This window comes from Antrostomus carolinensis, unplaced genomic scaffold (assembly GCF_000700745.2).
Source record: "Antrostomus carolinensis isolate BGI_N321 unplaced genomic scaffold, ASM70074v2 scaffold26649, whole genome shotgun sequence".
Taxonomy (NCBI): domain Eukaryota; kingdom Metazoa; phylum Chordata; class Aves; order Caprimulgiformes; family Caprimulgidae; genus Antrostomus; species Antrostomus carolinensis.
Window position 1 is genome coordinate 8,139 of NW_010339634.1, and position 14,512 is coordinate 22,650.

The 14,512-nt window shown below is 43.7% G+C and overlaps 1 protein-coding gene across 1 annotated transcript; it reads right to left on the bottom strand.

The window, feature by feature from the left end:
* Positions 1–12,168: 12,168 nt before the first annotated feature.
* On the bottom strand, positions 12,169–14,256 carry LOC104531125 (NXPE family member 3-like; the record flags this gene model as incomplete). Its single annotated transcript, XM_010175919.1, has 2 exons — positions 12,169–12,719; positions 14,050–14,256. Coding segments are annotated over 2 exons (758 nt in total), but the record flags the coding sequence as incomplete, so codon positions are not given.
* Positions 14,257–14,512: the final 256 nt, after the last annotated feature.

Consider the following 14,512-nt stretch of genomic DNA (forward strand, 5'->3'; position numbering starts at 1 on the left):
GAATTTCCTGCCAATTTCTTAAGAAGAAAGCAAGAATAAAGGCAGCTCTTGTTTCTACCTTGCACATTTTGTCTCAGAAGCTTGTGACTGGGAACACAAATAGTCACGGAGGGGGGTTTTTAAGCAGCACCTTCAGGACTGAGTTTTGCTGCCCTGGAAAGACCGGGGCTAGAAGCATCAAATCACAAAATGTTGCAAGTTGGAAGGGACCCACAAAGATCATCAGTCCAACTCTTGCCCTAGCACAGGACAATCACAAGATTCAGACCATGTGTGGCCGTCTGGCAGAGCCGAAGGGCGGGATGGGGCTGTGCCTGCCACCCCACTGCTCCAGGCAGCCTAGGGGCTGGGAAGGGAAGAATCTTCCCAGTGCCCAGGAGAGTTGCTGGAAGCCCGTTTCCAGCCACTGGTTGATGATGATGATGATGTCCCAGTCACCACCTCTGGGGTGGCAGCAGGGCTCTGGTGCAGACCGGGCAGGGTGCAGGGCTGTGGCTGCTCTCCGGCACTGGGAGGCAGAGGGCATTTCCTCCTCACTTACACCCTCCTCCTATCCACTGCCATTAAACCCAACGGGAAACACGTGGCTTGCTGTAAAGAAAGTCAATAAAAGGTCTAACTGGCCCAAAAGAAATCACTTGCTTCAGGAACCAAGCTGATACAGGAGTTTTGTTGAGAGCAGAAATGTCCCTAGGTGACATCTGTCCCTGACTGATGGTCACCCAGTCCAGTTGAAGGAGAGCCCAGGGTATCATCCTTCTCTGCTCCCTGTGTGACTCCAGGCAAGCCACCATGTCCCAGCTGAAAACACCTGGCTTCCATCTAAAGTACTTGCAAGCTACCTGTCCCCAACCATATGCAAGTCCCCGATGATACCATGGTACAAACATGCCCCTAGATTTTAGGGGTCTAAAATCCAGATGGCATTTCATCCTCTGCAAGAAGCTTGGTGCTGAGCTGCCTTCCCTGCCTGCCAGATACGGGCACAGGTAATGAACCAGGGTGCTGCATAATCGACCTCGTGTGGTAAGCCAGAGAAACCCTCACCAGGCGATGAAAAGAAGTTTATGGTTTGGTTTAATAAACTCCTTAGCATAACAAATTTTAAAGTGAAGTTTAAGTTCATTAAACTTACTTATTTTCATTCCCAGAGATTTTTTTGCTAAATTACAAGAAAGTAGGTATTGATCCCTATTTTTATATATCATTGCCAATGTTGTCTCACACTGCACCATGACAGTTCACTCCTGTCCAAAAAAAGCTGACAGGCTTGTATGCTGATGCTGCTCTGCTATTCCAAAATTACTGATGAGCTGCCAGGAAATAAACTGTAATCAAGATTATACAAAACACCTGCTTCTACTAGCAATGTTTCTTCCGTTCAGTGCTCTTGGACCTTAGCTTAGCTTCCCATCCATCCATCCTAAATCTAGAAAGCTACATACTCCCCTGAAAAAAGAAGGTTATTTCAGAGAGAATTGCCCAAAACAGCTAAACTATTTAGGTGTATTTTGCCCCTAGATCCACTGTGGGCTTTCAAAAATCCCACCATTCATTGTGGTTTTTTCACACTTGGTTATTGCCTGTGACCTTCCCAAAATTCAGCCATTCTTCCGTACCTGACCCCAAAAGACATGCAGACAATTATAGCACAAACCAATCGCAAGGCTATTAAAATTAAAAAAAAAAAATAATAATGAGAAGCCAATATTTTTCTAAACAATTACAGGTTTTAAGCAATAAAGCAAATAAAATTATAATAGTGTACCTGCATGTTGGAGGAGTGAAGTTAAAATTAGCTCTACACAAAACAAGCCAGTTCTTTTCACCCCACTGTCAACTGATCGTCCCTTATGGCCACATCTGTGTGAATGATTGAAAAGTTCCTCTGAGGTTTAACGGTATGAAACAGAGAAGAAGCAGCAGCAAGGAAACTTTTTTTTTTCCCCCCTCCCTCACAAAAGTCCTGCTTACTCTGGGTTTCTGGTCACAGAAAAAAAAGTTTAAAAAAAAGTAAAAAAAAAAAAGACAACTTAAACACCCGCCCCAAGTTTATTACAGCTCCAGGCTGAGTACCCACGGGGCTCTTTATTGCAGTGGATCACACACTGCTTATCTTTCAGCCCTGGTTAACCCCGGGGTGGGGGATGTTATGACATGTGAGAGGAAGCAGCAGGGTGGAGGAGGAGGGTGGTGTGTGCCTGACTCCCTGGACTTTTTCTCTGTGGTGGAATTTCCCAGGCAGGGTAAGCCCTGGTGGGGACATTCCCTTGTCAAAGAGGCTGGCAGGAAACCCCAGGCTGGCGTAACACTACCAAAAAAGGGGTCTAGAAGATGCTGATGTGAGTTTCACAGCAAGAACAATGTAAAAGGGCTGTACAACAAAGGGGTGAACAGAAACCTGCAGCACAACAGGGTCAAGGTTCTCCTCCTGCACTGCTGCCTGCAAGCTGCCAAACTGCATCTGGTAGCCCTTTCCTGCCTGCTTAGTGGTCACATAGGAAGCAAGAGAGATGCAGTGTCCCACAGATAAAAGAACAGCTCCAGCCCTTGGGAGATGGAGCATGACAAACACCTCTCCTTGGCAACTGCCTGGATTTCAGTGGGATTTTGCCCTCAGAAAGGTCAGAATGAGTTTCATGGAGGCTGGTGTCACTTAATGTGAAAGCTCCATACAGCGAGAAGATTAAAATAGGGGGTAGCTGTAAAAAAAAATAAAAAATAAAAAAAAAAATTAAAAGACTCCTCTTTGTCATAGATACATCAGATACAACACAGTCACCTGCTTCAGTAGATATGATAACCTTCCGTACAGAAGAAGTTTCCAAGATTTTCTTAAAAGGAGAGCAGATCCATCTGAATCGTACTCCCTTGTCTTCTTTCAGCAATGGCACGTGCCAGGATTCACCACACTTATCAAACATTCTGAGCAGGACAGGACACCCAAATCTTCTCAGAGCAAACATCCCCTGTCTTCAATGCCTTTCTCACCCCTCCCCAAGTGCAGTTGACACGGTTCTCAGCAGTTGCCACCAATAAGGTAAAAGCATTGAACCACTTATTCCCCCCCACCCATTGCATCCCTAGTGCCTCCTGCACTGGAACATAGATGTTAGAAACAAACCAACCCCTCAGACTCTACCCCCACCCTCACCCTGCCTCAGCAAGCTGCAGGAGGGAGGTAGGAGAGAACATCCCCTTCCCAAAGGTGATGATTCTGAAACCTCCCCCCTGCAGGCAGGAAACGCTGCGTGGGTTCCATCTTCCTGTTCGCAGATGTATTATATCACTGGAACAAGTTCTACTGATAATCTTGATGGGCTCAATACTTTTCTTTGAAATAAGTGTGGTTTGTTCCAGCCGGTGCTGGTATTTGAGGGTTTGCCAATCAAAGGCCACGGTGCCCTCAGTCCTGTCTAACGCTTGGCAGGGCAGTGCCCAGCCAGACCCTTGCCCTGCTCTCTCCTGCAGCAACTGTGGAATAAAGGACGTTGGCATCAGGGACCTGAGAGGCCTCTGGGTGCCTTCACGAGGTACCAAGATCTCTCTTTGCAAAGAGAAGAGGTTGGAGCCCCAGAGCAGCATGCATCACAGGTGGTAGGAGCAGCACCTGGAGCATCACTTAGCTCATCCAGCTTCTTCACCCCTGTCTCCCCCGGTGTCACTGCCCCTTGAATCCAGGCAGCTCAGGTGCTTTGGCTCCTACAGCCATGGGGGATGTTTGTTATCAGCTGTATATGTTGGAGGTCATCTCCCTCCTTGGCACCACTCATCTGTGCAAACAGGTAATCCCTGCTATAAAGGACACAAAAATCCATATATAACAAGAGACAAAGCGAGGCAGAGAAGGGCGGAGTAACGCCACCTCAGCCAAACAGCTGACACATGGCAGGACAGGGTGAAAAGTCATTACTTCAGTCAGAAATCAAAATATCTACTTGTAGTAATATTAGTTGCACAGAAGAATGGGGACAACAGGATGTCAGGAAGAAATTTGTTGACGTAAAGAACCTATGTTTCAAACAGCAGACATTAAATTAATGGGATTGAAGGATTGTCATGGGTTCAGTGAGGACAGAGTTAATTTTCACAAGAAGCTGGGAGGAGATACAGCCAGGATAGCTGACCTGAACTAGCCAAGATGTTCAATACTACCTGACATCATGCTTAATATATAAACTGGGAGAGTTGGCCAGGGAAAGGAAGGATGGCAGTTCAGGAACAGGCTGGCCGTTGGGTTCCGAGTGGTGAGCAATTGCATTGTGCATCACTCACTTCATATATGCTTTTATTAGTATTATTGTTCTTATTACTTCTTCTCTCCTTGTGTTGTCCTATTAAACTGTCCTTATCTTAACCCACAAGTTTTACCTTTTTCTTCCAATTCTCCTCCCCACCCCACCAGGAGGTGAGGAATGAGTGAGCAGCCACGTGGTGCTTTGTTGCCAGCTGGGCCTAAACCACAACAAAAATACACCTACATTGGACACATTTTATAACAACATAAAATAATTATGCTCTTGAGTATTTTTCCACTGGATTTTTAAGACAGTATCTTTTTTCCATTTTTTTTTCCCCCTATTTTTACTTAGAAGGAAGAAACAGTTAAAGACAGAAATAGCTGCTTTGCCAGCAGCAAGTGACAATTGCCTGAGAGGAGCTGATTCAGGCAGAGAAAGAGGGCAGGCGGGACTGGAAAGCATGAATCACCCAGCCCAGGGTAGGAAGGAGTGGAAAGAACTGAGCTCAAGATGGCAAGGAGGAAAAAAAAACCCCTTGAATTGGTTGTGGTTCCTTTACTGCAGGTGCTTTTGCCATGCTTCTCACCTGCTCAACTCCCAACGGGCACATCCCACCTAGAAGCTCTTTTGTGAGCTCCTTTAGAGCTGACTGCCATGCCATGGGGGAGCAATAGTGCTTGTCATCTAACTAGTCCTGACCATTGCAAACAGCCTGCAGCAGAGATTTAGAGTGAAAAGGCAGAGCCTCCCAGCCAGCTGAACCAAAAAATAACAGGTTTGTACAGAGTCCCCAGGCACGAGGGCAGCGAGTGAAAAGCATGTGTCTGTTCTCAGAGGGAGCTGGGGAAGGGAGAGAATAACAAGTGGAGGGGCTGGACAAAATTTTTAATGGATGGTTGGATGAGGGATCATTGACTGCCATAGCATGGTCTTGCTGTCAGACCACACAGTCTGCTAAATTTTCCACGTTGCATGAAGAAGTGACTTGAGATAAACTGTTCTGTCTCAGTGAAGTTTACTCCTCTGGATCCTTTTGTGACATAGGAAAAAGATAATCAGATTTGAGAGAACATTTAGGGTGAAAAAATCATCCTCTGAAGGACAGTATTAAGCCAACCGAAGATTTATCAATGCCTATGTCATCCACTGAATTTTATTCAAAAAATGCAAAAGTAAAAAAGTAAAAGAGCTTCACCCAGTGGTGTTTGTGCCCTTTGTTTTCAAAATGCAACTACCCAGGAGTCAGAAAACAAACCACAACCAGGACTATTACATTGTGGCTTATGTTTTCCTTTTGAGAGTCACCCCAGGCTCTTTTTCAGTGCCTCAAAGCCCTCTTCTGGCCATATTCATTAGGGATTCACTCATCTCTCAAGCCCACAGTCAGGATGTGCAGGGGGGCATGTTGTACTTTCACTTGGGTTTAGTGATGAGCTCACTCTGCATCTGGGGCTCATACAAAATAACTCATAACACTCTTCATTCATTCCCTAGAGTCTTCCCACAAATCCCTCTCTCCCATTCCAAACAGAGAATTCACTGTGACAAACTCACAGAGCAGACCTGCTTATTTCACCCCAAAAAAGGCTATGGAATATGCCCATGAGGGGCTAATAACACCAACAGCGAAGGAGGACACAGTAATTTGGGTGGGATTTTAGAGGGTCACTGCCCAGATACGAGTGACGTTATTACCTTACGTGAGAGCTCAGACCTGGGTGACAAGCACGGCAGTGAATTAACATTTCATGAAAGACCCAGAGATCCAGATTCAGAGAGATAATAAAACATTTCCTCGATTTCAAATACACTGGTCCTGTGTTCTGAGTCAGACAGCTAACGCTGGAAGTTAGGTAACACCTTGCTAATTGGGGATGCACTGCTAAACCATGGGATGAGCACCAGCAGTCCTATTCCAGCCTGATCAGAAACCATGCAAGCTCAGCCCTTTGCCAGCCCTGGCGAGCTTCCCGTCCCTCTGTCTGGTGGTATAAGGCTCAAGCCCCTTCCCTGCCAAGCAACTGTGTCATCTCAGACAAGTTACAGGCTCCCAACAGCACACAGCACATGGTGAAATCCTGCCTGTGCACTCACAGAATCATGGAATGGTTTGGGTTTGGAGGGACCTTAAAGATCATCCAGTTCCAACCCCCCTGCCACCAGCAGGGACACCTTCCACTAGACCAGGTTGCTCAAAGCCTCATCCAACCTGGCCTTGAACACTTCAATGGAAGGGGCAGCCACAATTTCCCTGGGCAACCTGTGCTAGTGTCTGACCACCCTCACAGTAAAGAATTTCTTCACAATATCTCATCTAAACCTCCCCTCTTTCAGTTTAAAGCCATTACCCCATGTTCTATCACTACCTGCCCTTGTAAAAAGTCCCTCCTCAGCCTTCCTGCAGGCCCAAGACTCCAGTAACTCCTGCTTGTTCTGCTTATAAATGCTTTGGTTTTGCTTTTAAAAATTCCCCACCTATGTTATCTGGCATGCCTACAAACACGTGAGAACCCAACATACACGGCTTCAAACCAACTGTAAGCAGAAAGTTTGGAACAGCACCTAACACATGATTGCTATGACATTGCTGGCAGGGAGAGAGTAGAGGAAGAGGTGGGTGAGCAAGAGCTCTTCCTTTTTTGACCCATTTGGGGAAATATATGTCCATGTATTTCAGTGTGCTGTATCAGCAGAGTGACTCTGTCCCAGACAAGTGATACTGCCTTTGGAAACCTCCATATGACCAAATCCCCAACTTTCTTCCTCTCCCTGGTGTCACAGAGGAGAACCATAGCATGCTAGCCTTCCTTCAACCCCATCCTACCTTTCTTCCTTTCCTACTCCTCAGTCTCATTTCCCCTCTAAGCATGCCAGGGGCCTGATCTCACCCCACACTGAAAAGCAGCTCATGCTTTGCAGCCTCACTCCTCCATTCTTGGCTAAGTGAAGGAAGGCTGACACAAATGGAACACGATGGCAGGACGCTTCACTTTCAGTTTCCAGAGCAAAATGCCGGGAATAAGGGACTTTGCCTTTTCCTTCTTAACCTAACGTCTGTCAGGAGCCATTGGCGAGAGCAGGCTGGGGGGTGAACTCAGCTCTTTGTTTTGGAGGAAGATAAGATCAGCACCCTAGATCACCCCACCGGCCATTGCCCTCTACCCTGCCTCCTTCAGCAGTCACCATCAAACGAGAAGGGGAACAGAAAAACAGAGTAAACACTTAACAATGCTGCCTCAGTGCACTCTCTTCTAGTTTCCTGGAATTTGTAGTTCAGGGATTTTTCCCAGTCAAACAGGCTATTTTTGGCTAAATACATAGGAAATCAGCGCACAGGGCAATGCACCCTGCTTACATCTTCCCCAGCTGTGAATCTTGGCTGCAACCTAACTCCAAGGCAACCCTGCAGCCGTCCCCCAACTCCTCCACCCTGTCCCTCCAGCCATCCCAGAGGCTCCCCGCTCTGTGCCCTGCAGCCGCTCTCTCCTCCTCCCCGTGGCCCTGTAAACACAGCTCTGGGGCTCGCGTGGCAGCAGGCACGCAGCCAGGCAGGGCAGGATGTCCTACAGCCCTTGAACACACTGACTGACTTACAGGACAGATCTCTCCTCAATTTTTCTTCCATTACTCAGAGTAAAAACTGTTCGCAAGCTAGAGAAGCAATGACGACACTGCATCTCCTCTGTTCTTCACACTGCTTTTTTAAATGAAGAGACTTAAGGATTTCCTGTCAGCTGGTTGGGTTGCAAAAGCCCTCCAAGAAGGAAGCCTGGATTATGTACAAGCTTTTATTATGTGTCAGGCCCAATACACCGACAACAGGAAACATCAGTGTGCTTGAGCACTAGGTTTCATGCCAGGCTTGTATGCTGCTTGCACAGATCACTCCCCTCCAAATACACATCATCAGAAAAAAAAAATCACTTTAAGTGATTTTAATCTATAAACCAGTATGAAACTTCTACCCAACACACAGCATAAAAATTTAAGATAAAACTAAGGGAACTACTACACAACTATACAGTATGTGGGGTTATGGTAAACATGATCAACTAAATCAGATTAAAAAGTTGAAGTAGACTCGCCATCTTTATTAGGAACTTTTTATTCTTTGAGCTTTTTGGCAATTTAAATAGTTTTTCTGAGCACATCAGGAAACACAAGACATTAGGGTCTTCTTTGTATTGTAAGCATTTCAATAATATACATATAATAGAAAAAAAAACCCCTTTGAAAACAAGTTCTTTCTCTAACACACAGATATAGAGTCCTTCGCTACTACCAGCAGGTAACAAGAGCCTTCCAAACAGTCTAAATACATATGAGTAGAAACTAAGCATGAAATTATCTGGACTTAATGAGAAAGTGCTTTATAAATTAAATACGCATTTGTGATTGAAGTTTCTTGCCGTTACTTAAACTGTCATGAGCAGAACAATGTTTTAACCCTGACTTCTGCCACAAAACCAAAGCAAAACCCCAGTACCCTCACCCTTCCCAGGGGACAACTTCAAGTCTTTGTGTCTGTCACATATACAAGGAACTGTCACCAGTAGTACATAAAGTCCTACAGACCCTTCTCGTGAGCAAAGCTAACATGTTTAAATGCTTACCTCTAACATGTAAAACAATGAAAAACAATAATGTGCATCTCGTAAAGCCGAGCTCCAATACTGCTGCATAGCAGATGATATTAGAAGCAATTGAAAACTTGAAAAAAGGGAAACTTCTGCTTTTTATCCTCTCTTTTCATCAATAATTCAACTAACATTTTTACTAAATTTCTAGAATGAAGAAATCAGCTTAACATGATATATATGAGAAACAAGATTCTTAAAATATCAGAACATCATCATGTATCACTAATACGAAAATTGAGTTTAATCACTTTATAAATAAATAGCTCTGAAATCTTCTGATAAACACCATAAAAATACATTCTTTTTCACTGGGATTTGAGGGAGCTGGGTTTTGAACAGAGAAATTGAAAAGGAAAAGTTAATAATAAAAAGGCTCAGGACAAGACTGAAAATATCAAAAACAATACAATTTCCTCGCTTCAAGTGAAGAAAATGGACAAAAGAGGAAGACAAGGCTTTGAAAAAAAATCTCATTAAATAAATTTTTATGTGAAAAGGAAGATACTTCACTGACAACTGAGAAAGGCCTTTCCAGTCCTGTTTCATATTAAGTAACTTGAAAAATAACCAACCTCTTCCCCTAAGTCCCTATTAAAATCCATTCAGAAGCTTAAAGGTTTAAAGAAATGGATGTAAAAATATTTTATTGCTTCTATGTTTCCATATACAGTACATACACAACTGGTGGAACCAGTAACGAGATGAGAAGAGAAATGAAAATTCATTTACAGTTCAATTGGATGATAATATAAAAGCAGTGTCCCCAGTTGTCATCTTAACATGTGAATAAATTCTCAGTTTCTCCCTTTCTCCTCCCTGTCTATTCCAAAGAAATGAAACATTGGTCCTCATTCCAAATCAACTGGCAATTTCCCTCAAGTTCATTACCTAAAAGTTAGTTAATCTGTTATTTTTTAAAATCTAATTAATCTAAAAGGGATCGGTTCTACCAGAAGGTGATTAGACATCTTTGCTAACGGTAGTCCTGTTCTCTGTCCCTCAATTGTCAAAACATTCCAAAAAACATGTTTTTCTCTATCTGTTCTTGGTAGCTAACGATATAAAGTTGCTGTCGAAGAACAGTGGTGAGCACTACAACATTCAGAGAAGAAAGATGCCACCACGACACTTTCACACACGATAGGGCTTTATGAGGAAAACTAAATGGTTAGTCCACAAATTAGGTAGTTTCCTTCAAAGTGAAAATTTGAAGTCTTATTTTCATTAACATTATTTGGGTAGTTTTGTTATTCAGGATGAAAGCTTTATGCTCTACCTATTTAAAAAAAAAAAACACATCTGGAAAAGATGAAAGGTCACTTTTGCAGTGTGGTGGTTTACCTTCCCAGACCTGAAATGGTGTGGTCTCTTTTTAGCAGAGGATAAATTTCCATTAACATATTAAAGTAAGAAATAGTTACCTAAAGCTAATGTACGGATAGATACTACGTGAGGCAGCTGTCAGTGGGAACTGGCAAATTCTAGCTAAGAATATATGCTATTTCAGTGCATGTGACTCATTTTTAAACATATAAAAATTGTTAAGTTTATAGATGGATACCACTGACAACTTTTACGTTTACATTTGTTTTTAAATCAGTTCTCAGTCATCCTTTAAAATGAACAAACCAAAAACCACTGTGCCTGTAACTGGCAGCGTTAGCTCTCTGGGGGCTCCAGCAATAAGAGCACAATCTTCCTAACCTAGCAGCAAACCTGGCAGAGTAAAAATTTCTAATATGAAGACATTTCAATTATTCCACTCTGTGCAACCTACCAATTTGCCTTGTTAATCTTCTCAGTTTCCTCACAAAGACTCAACTTCCATATTCTCCTTATGCATGATGAGCTGCTTCAGAAGCATTCCACTACTGCCTTGACAGTGGTGAAGACTACCTTTGGCCAGAGTGGGACCAGAAATAAGACAACATGGAACACTTCTCCGCTGTTTAATTTGAGGGGTGAATTTGATCAAAACTTTGTTTTCCAAGTGCTACTAGTTAAAACTATAGACAGGCTCAATCTAATTAGCAGCAGAAAACACCAGGGCAAAAGGCCCAAGAGCCACCAGCTTTCACACCAGCAAAACTTCAAATATTTACCAACCATCTGTATGAGGGACAAGCCTGCGTGTGTTTGGCTTCTGGGTGCCAATTTTTTTTTGTCCTTTTATATTGGCAGCAGCAAAGCTCATGAGTAAGCGATAAAATTGCCAAACACAGACAGACCATCATTGCACGGCCTTGACACTAGTGCGTGCCAGTTACCGTGACCCATCGCCAAACACCGTCCAGTGCAGTCAGGTCACTTGGCTTTGGCTTCTCCGTACAGACACAACCTACAAACGATGTACAAGAGTAATTATCAGAGGCCCAGCTTTGCAGGAGCATAACGGAATAGCTTTATCTTACAGGGAAGGGAAATACTTTCCTTAGTAAATACGTCAAGCTTCAAGTAGGTGAGCCTGCAACTGGAACTTGCAGGAACTGCCTGAGACAGTGTCTTCACTGAGGTCATAATATACACATTTCTCCATTACAGATAAATCAAGAAGTAGATAATGTATCAAAGCTCAGGGGACATTCAGTAGTACAGGAAACCAAACTAAAATACTGGCTATTTGCATTATTTAGCAGCCATCTGTAAACACCAAGGGTGCCTAACTAGTGTGCCCTATTAAGTTTCAGCAAATTTGTGCTGATTTAATACTACAGATATTTTGATTGTGCTTCCTTGATTGTTATTAGTGATTTTGGTACACTCCCTTCGTATTTCTAACTAGGACTCTGAAATAAGAATAGGCACTGTGCTTCTCTGACATACAGCTGGAGGGGATGTCCCTCAAACTCTGGAACATTGAGAAAAAGACCGCTCTCAAAATCTTTCCTGGGTTTCACACACAGTTCTGAGCAGCAAGACCCTGGCAACAGAGTCAGTGTTATATAGATTAAATTAAGCATCCAGTGCAGACAACTAGTAAAGCTAATAACCCACATAATTTCTTATAGAATCCTGTCAATTTAAATTAAGGTGCGCTCTAATAATCTCAGGTATGAACGATAAGGTTGAAAGGAATCAACCTTGCAGCAAGACATGGCCTGAACATGGCCAGTCAGCTCCTCTTTACCACCCTTCACAGCTACCCAGGGTTAAGGCCGCCCCGCTCATGCCGCATGCAAGTACAATAACCGGAGTTATTCCATACCATCCAGCATCATTCCACAGCTCAGACAAAGAGCAACTTTACTTGGGCTACAGCACAGATGACAGAGGGACACCCACTTGTGCTAAGTTTGCAGAGGGCACACGTAAGATAAAAATGCATCTATTTGATTCTTAACGATGACTTCTTCTGGGTGCAAATTATGTGGCAAGTAATGAGCCAAAGACATTTCCCAAGCATCCACAAAGTGCACAGCAATTCCTGAGAACATTTTCCTCATGACAGAATCAAGCTGAAAGGAATACCAGTCACTGTTAAAGAGGCTCACTTCTGGCCCAAGCTCCTGAACATTAGCAGTTCTGATGATGATTAAAGTCTTGGGGCTGCGATCCAGAAGTTGAATAATTGACCTCCGAATGTTCCGCAGCCGCCGGATATACACTTCCACAGGGAAAGTGCTGAAGTGGGACCATATAGTTATGGCTATCACCGTGTTTCTCCCACCCACTATGCCATTCAGTTCGTTGGCAATGTAACGCAGTTCGCTGCTGAAGACTGTGGAAAAGCGAATGGGTGGCCCGTGACAGCGGAACTTCAGTAGGATGTTGTGCTTCAGGTCCACAGACATGAAAGGGCCCACATTCTTAGGACTGCCCAGGTTAAATTCCACTAGATCTGAAAACCCAAGAGCAAACATGAGTGAAAGATAGCATAAGATATTAAAACTATCAACAAGATGCTGGGACCACAGGGCAAAAGTAGCAGTAGATAAGGAAATCTGAACATTATTCAAAGAACTCTAAAATGAAACAGAAGATGAGCATCATACGTGTGCTAGCTGCATATTTCAGAGTGGAGTTTATAGATGTTGAAATTTGCAAGACAGCACACCTCAACTTCACAAGGCTGTCAATGCCTTTTCCAAGTTCCCCAAACTATTTTCTTCTCTCTCCTGTAAAAAAGAAATTTTCCAAATAGACTCCTGCAGTCATTGTTGCCTTGTGAATCCAGCGTTCATGGGAAAGGCTGAGGGAGCTGGGTCTCTTTAGCTTGGCGAAGAGGAGACTGAGGGGAGACCTCATTAATGTTTACAAATATGTTAAGGGCGAATGTCATGAGGACGGAGCCAGGCTCTTCTCAGTGATGCCCAATGGTAGGACAAGGAGCAATGGGTGTGAGCTGGAACACAGGAGGTTCTGCTTAAACGTGAGAAAAAACTTCTTTATGGTGAGGGTGACAGAGCCCTGGGACATGCTACCCAGGGAGGGTGTGGAGTCTCCTTCTCTGGAGACATTCAAGACCCGCCTGGATGCCTTCCTGTGTGATCTCATTTAGGTTCCTGCTCCAGCAGGGGGATTGGACTAGATGATCTTTCGAGGTCCCTTCCAATCCCCAACATTCTGTGATTCTGTGAAACCTTCTGGCAACTTTAAAACTCTATTAAACTTAAATATGACTTCAACGTGTAGGCAACAAGGAGTCTCAAAGTCTGTGTTCCCACACAACTTTACTGCTCTAGGAGTAGGGGCTGAGGGAGGAACATCTAAATTGCCTATTGAAATTCTGGCATTTAAGTTCAAATAAGGGAAATACAAGAAAGGGTCCAAAATCAATCAACAGTAACTGAAGTAATTTGCTGCTTCATTCCAAAATGACGTGTGTGACTGGGATGCTGCAAGGTCTTATGCAGGCACCCTCAGGGACTTCTGCCATGCCCCTGGGTGGCCACCTTACCTCGGAGCCACAGCAGCAGCCCTCAGCGGTGAAACGTTTTACAAGGACAATTTTGCAGCTACCTTGTGGTCCCATTTCCAAGGCCTACATGTTGCCAATGTCTGCTCAAACATTCACCTAACTTTCTGCCTTTCTCATGATGTTTTGTGTTTCCTCTTCCTTTGTTTTGTCACTGTCATTCAGGAGGATCAAATCTGTGTCTGAAATGTGAGAAATAAAGCTTTGCAAAGGTCTTTAAGGACAAACCCAAATTAGAAAATAAATAAATAACCTGGAACAAATGCTGTCAGATATTCAAACCACTGCCTTATTGTAGAGTCTCCAAATAGGTGGATTACTTTTCCCTGTAAGCACTTGGTTATATCATCTGAATTGTTAAAGTGATGGATCCAGTGTGTTCTGGACTTCCACTGGTCTTCATAGTAATAACCAGAAGGGGAAACTGTGGGTTCTTCAGCTCTGTCCATACTGCCTGAATCTGGAAAACAAGAACTCTTTGAAGTTAACATACAACAAAAACAGCCTCCATAACCTTTACGGACATATGGCCAGCGACGTATTAACATCTTCCCTAGTTTGAAGTGAAGGAGTATGATGGACTTCCACAATCCCAACTATTTCAGCTCCTATTTCTGCAGCAAAACCTGTAACTGCTGATAGAAGTTGATTGAACAACTACAGTTTAACTTGGTTTAGATTAAATGGTATCTCTGGATGAAGTAAAAAATAGTGAT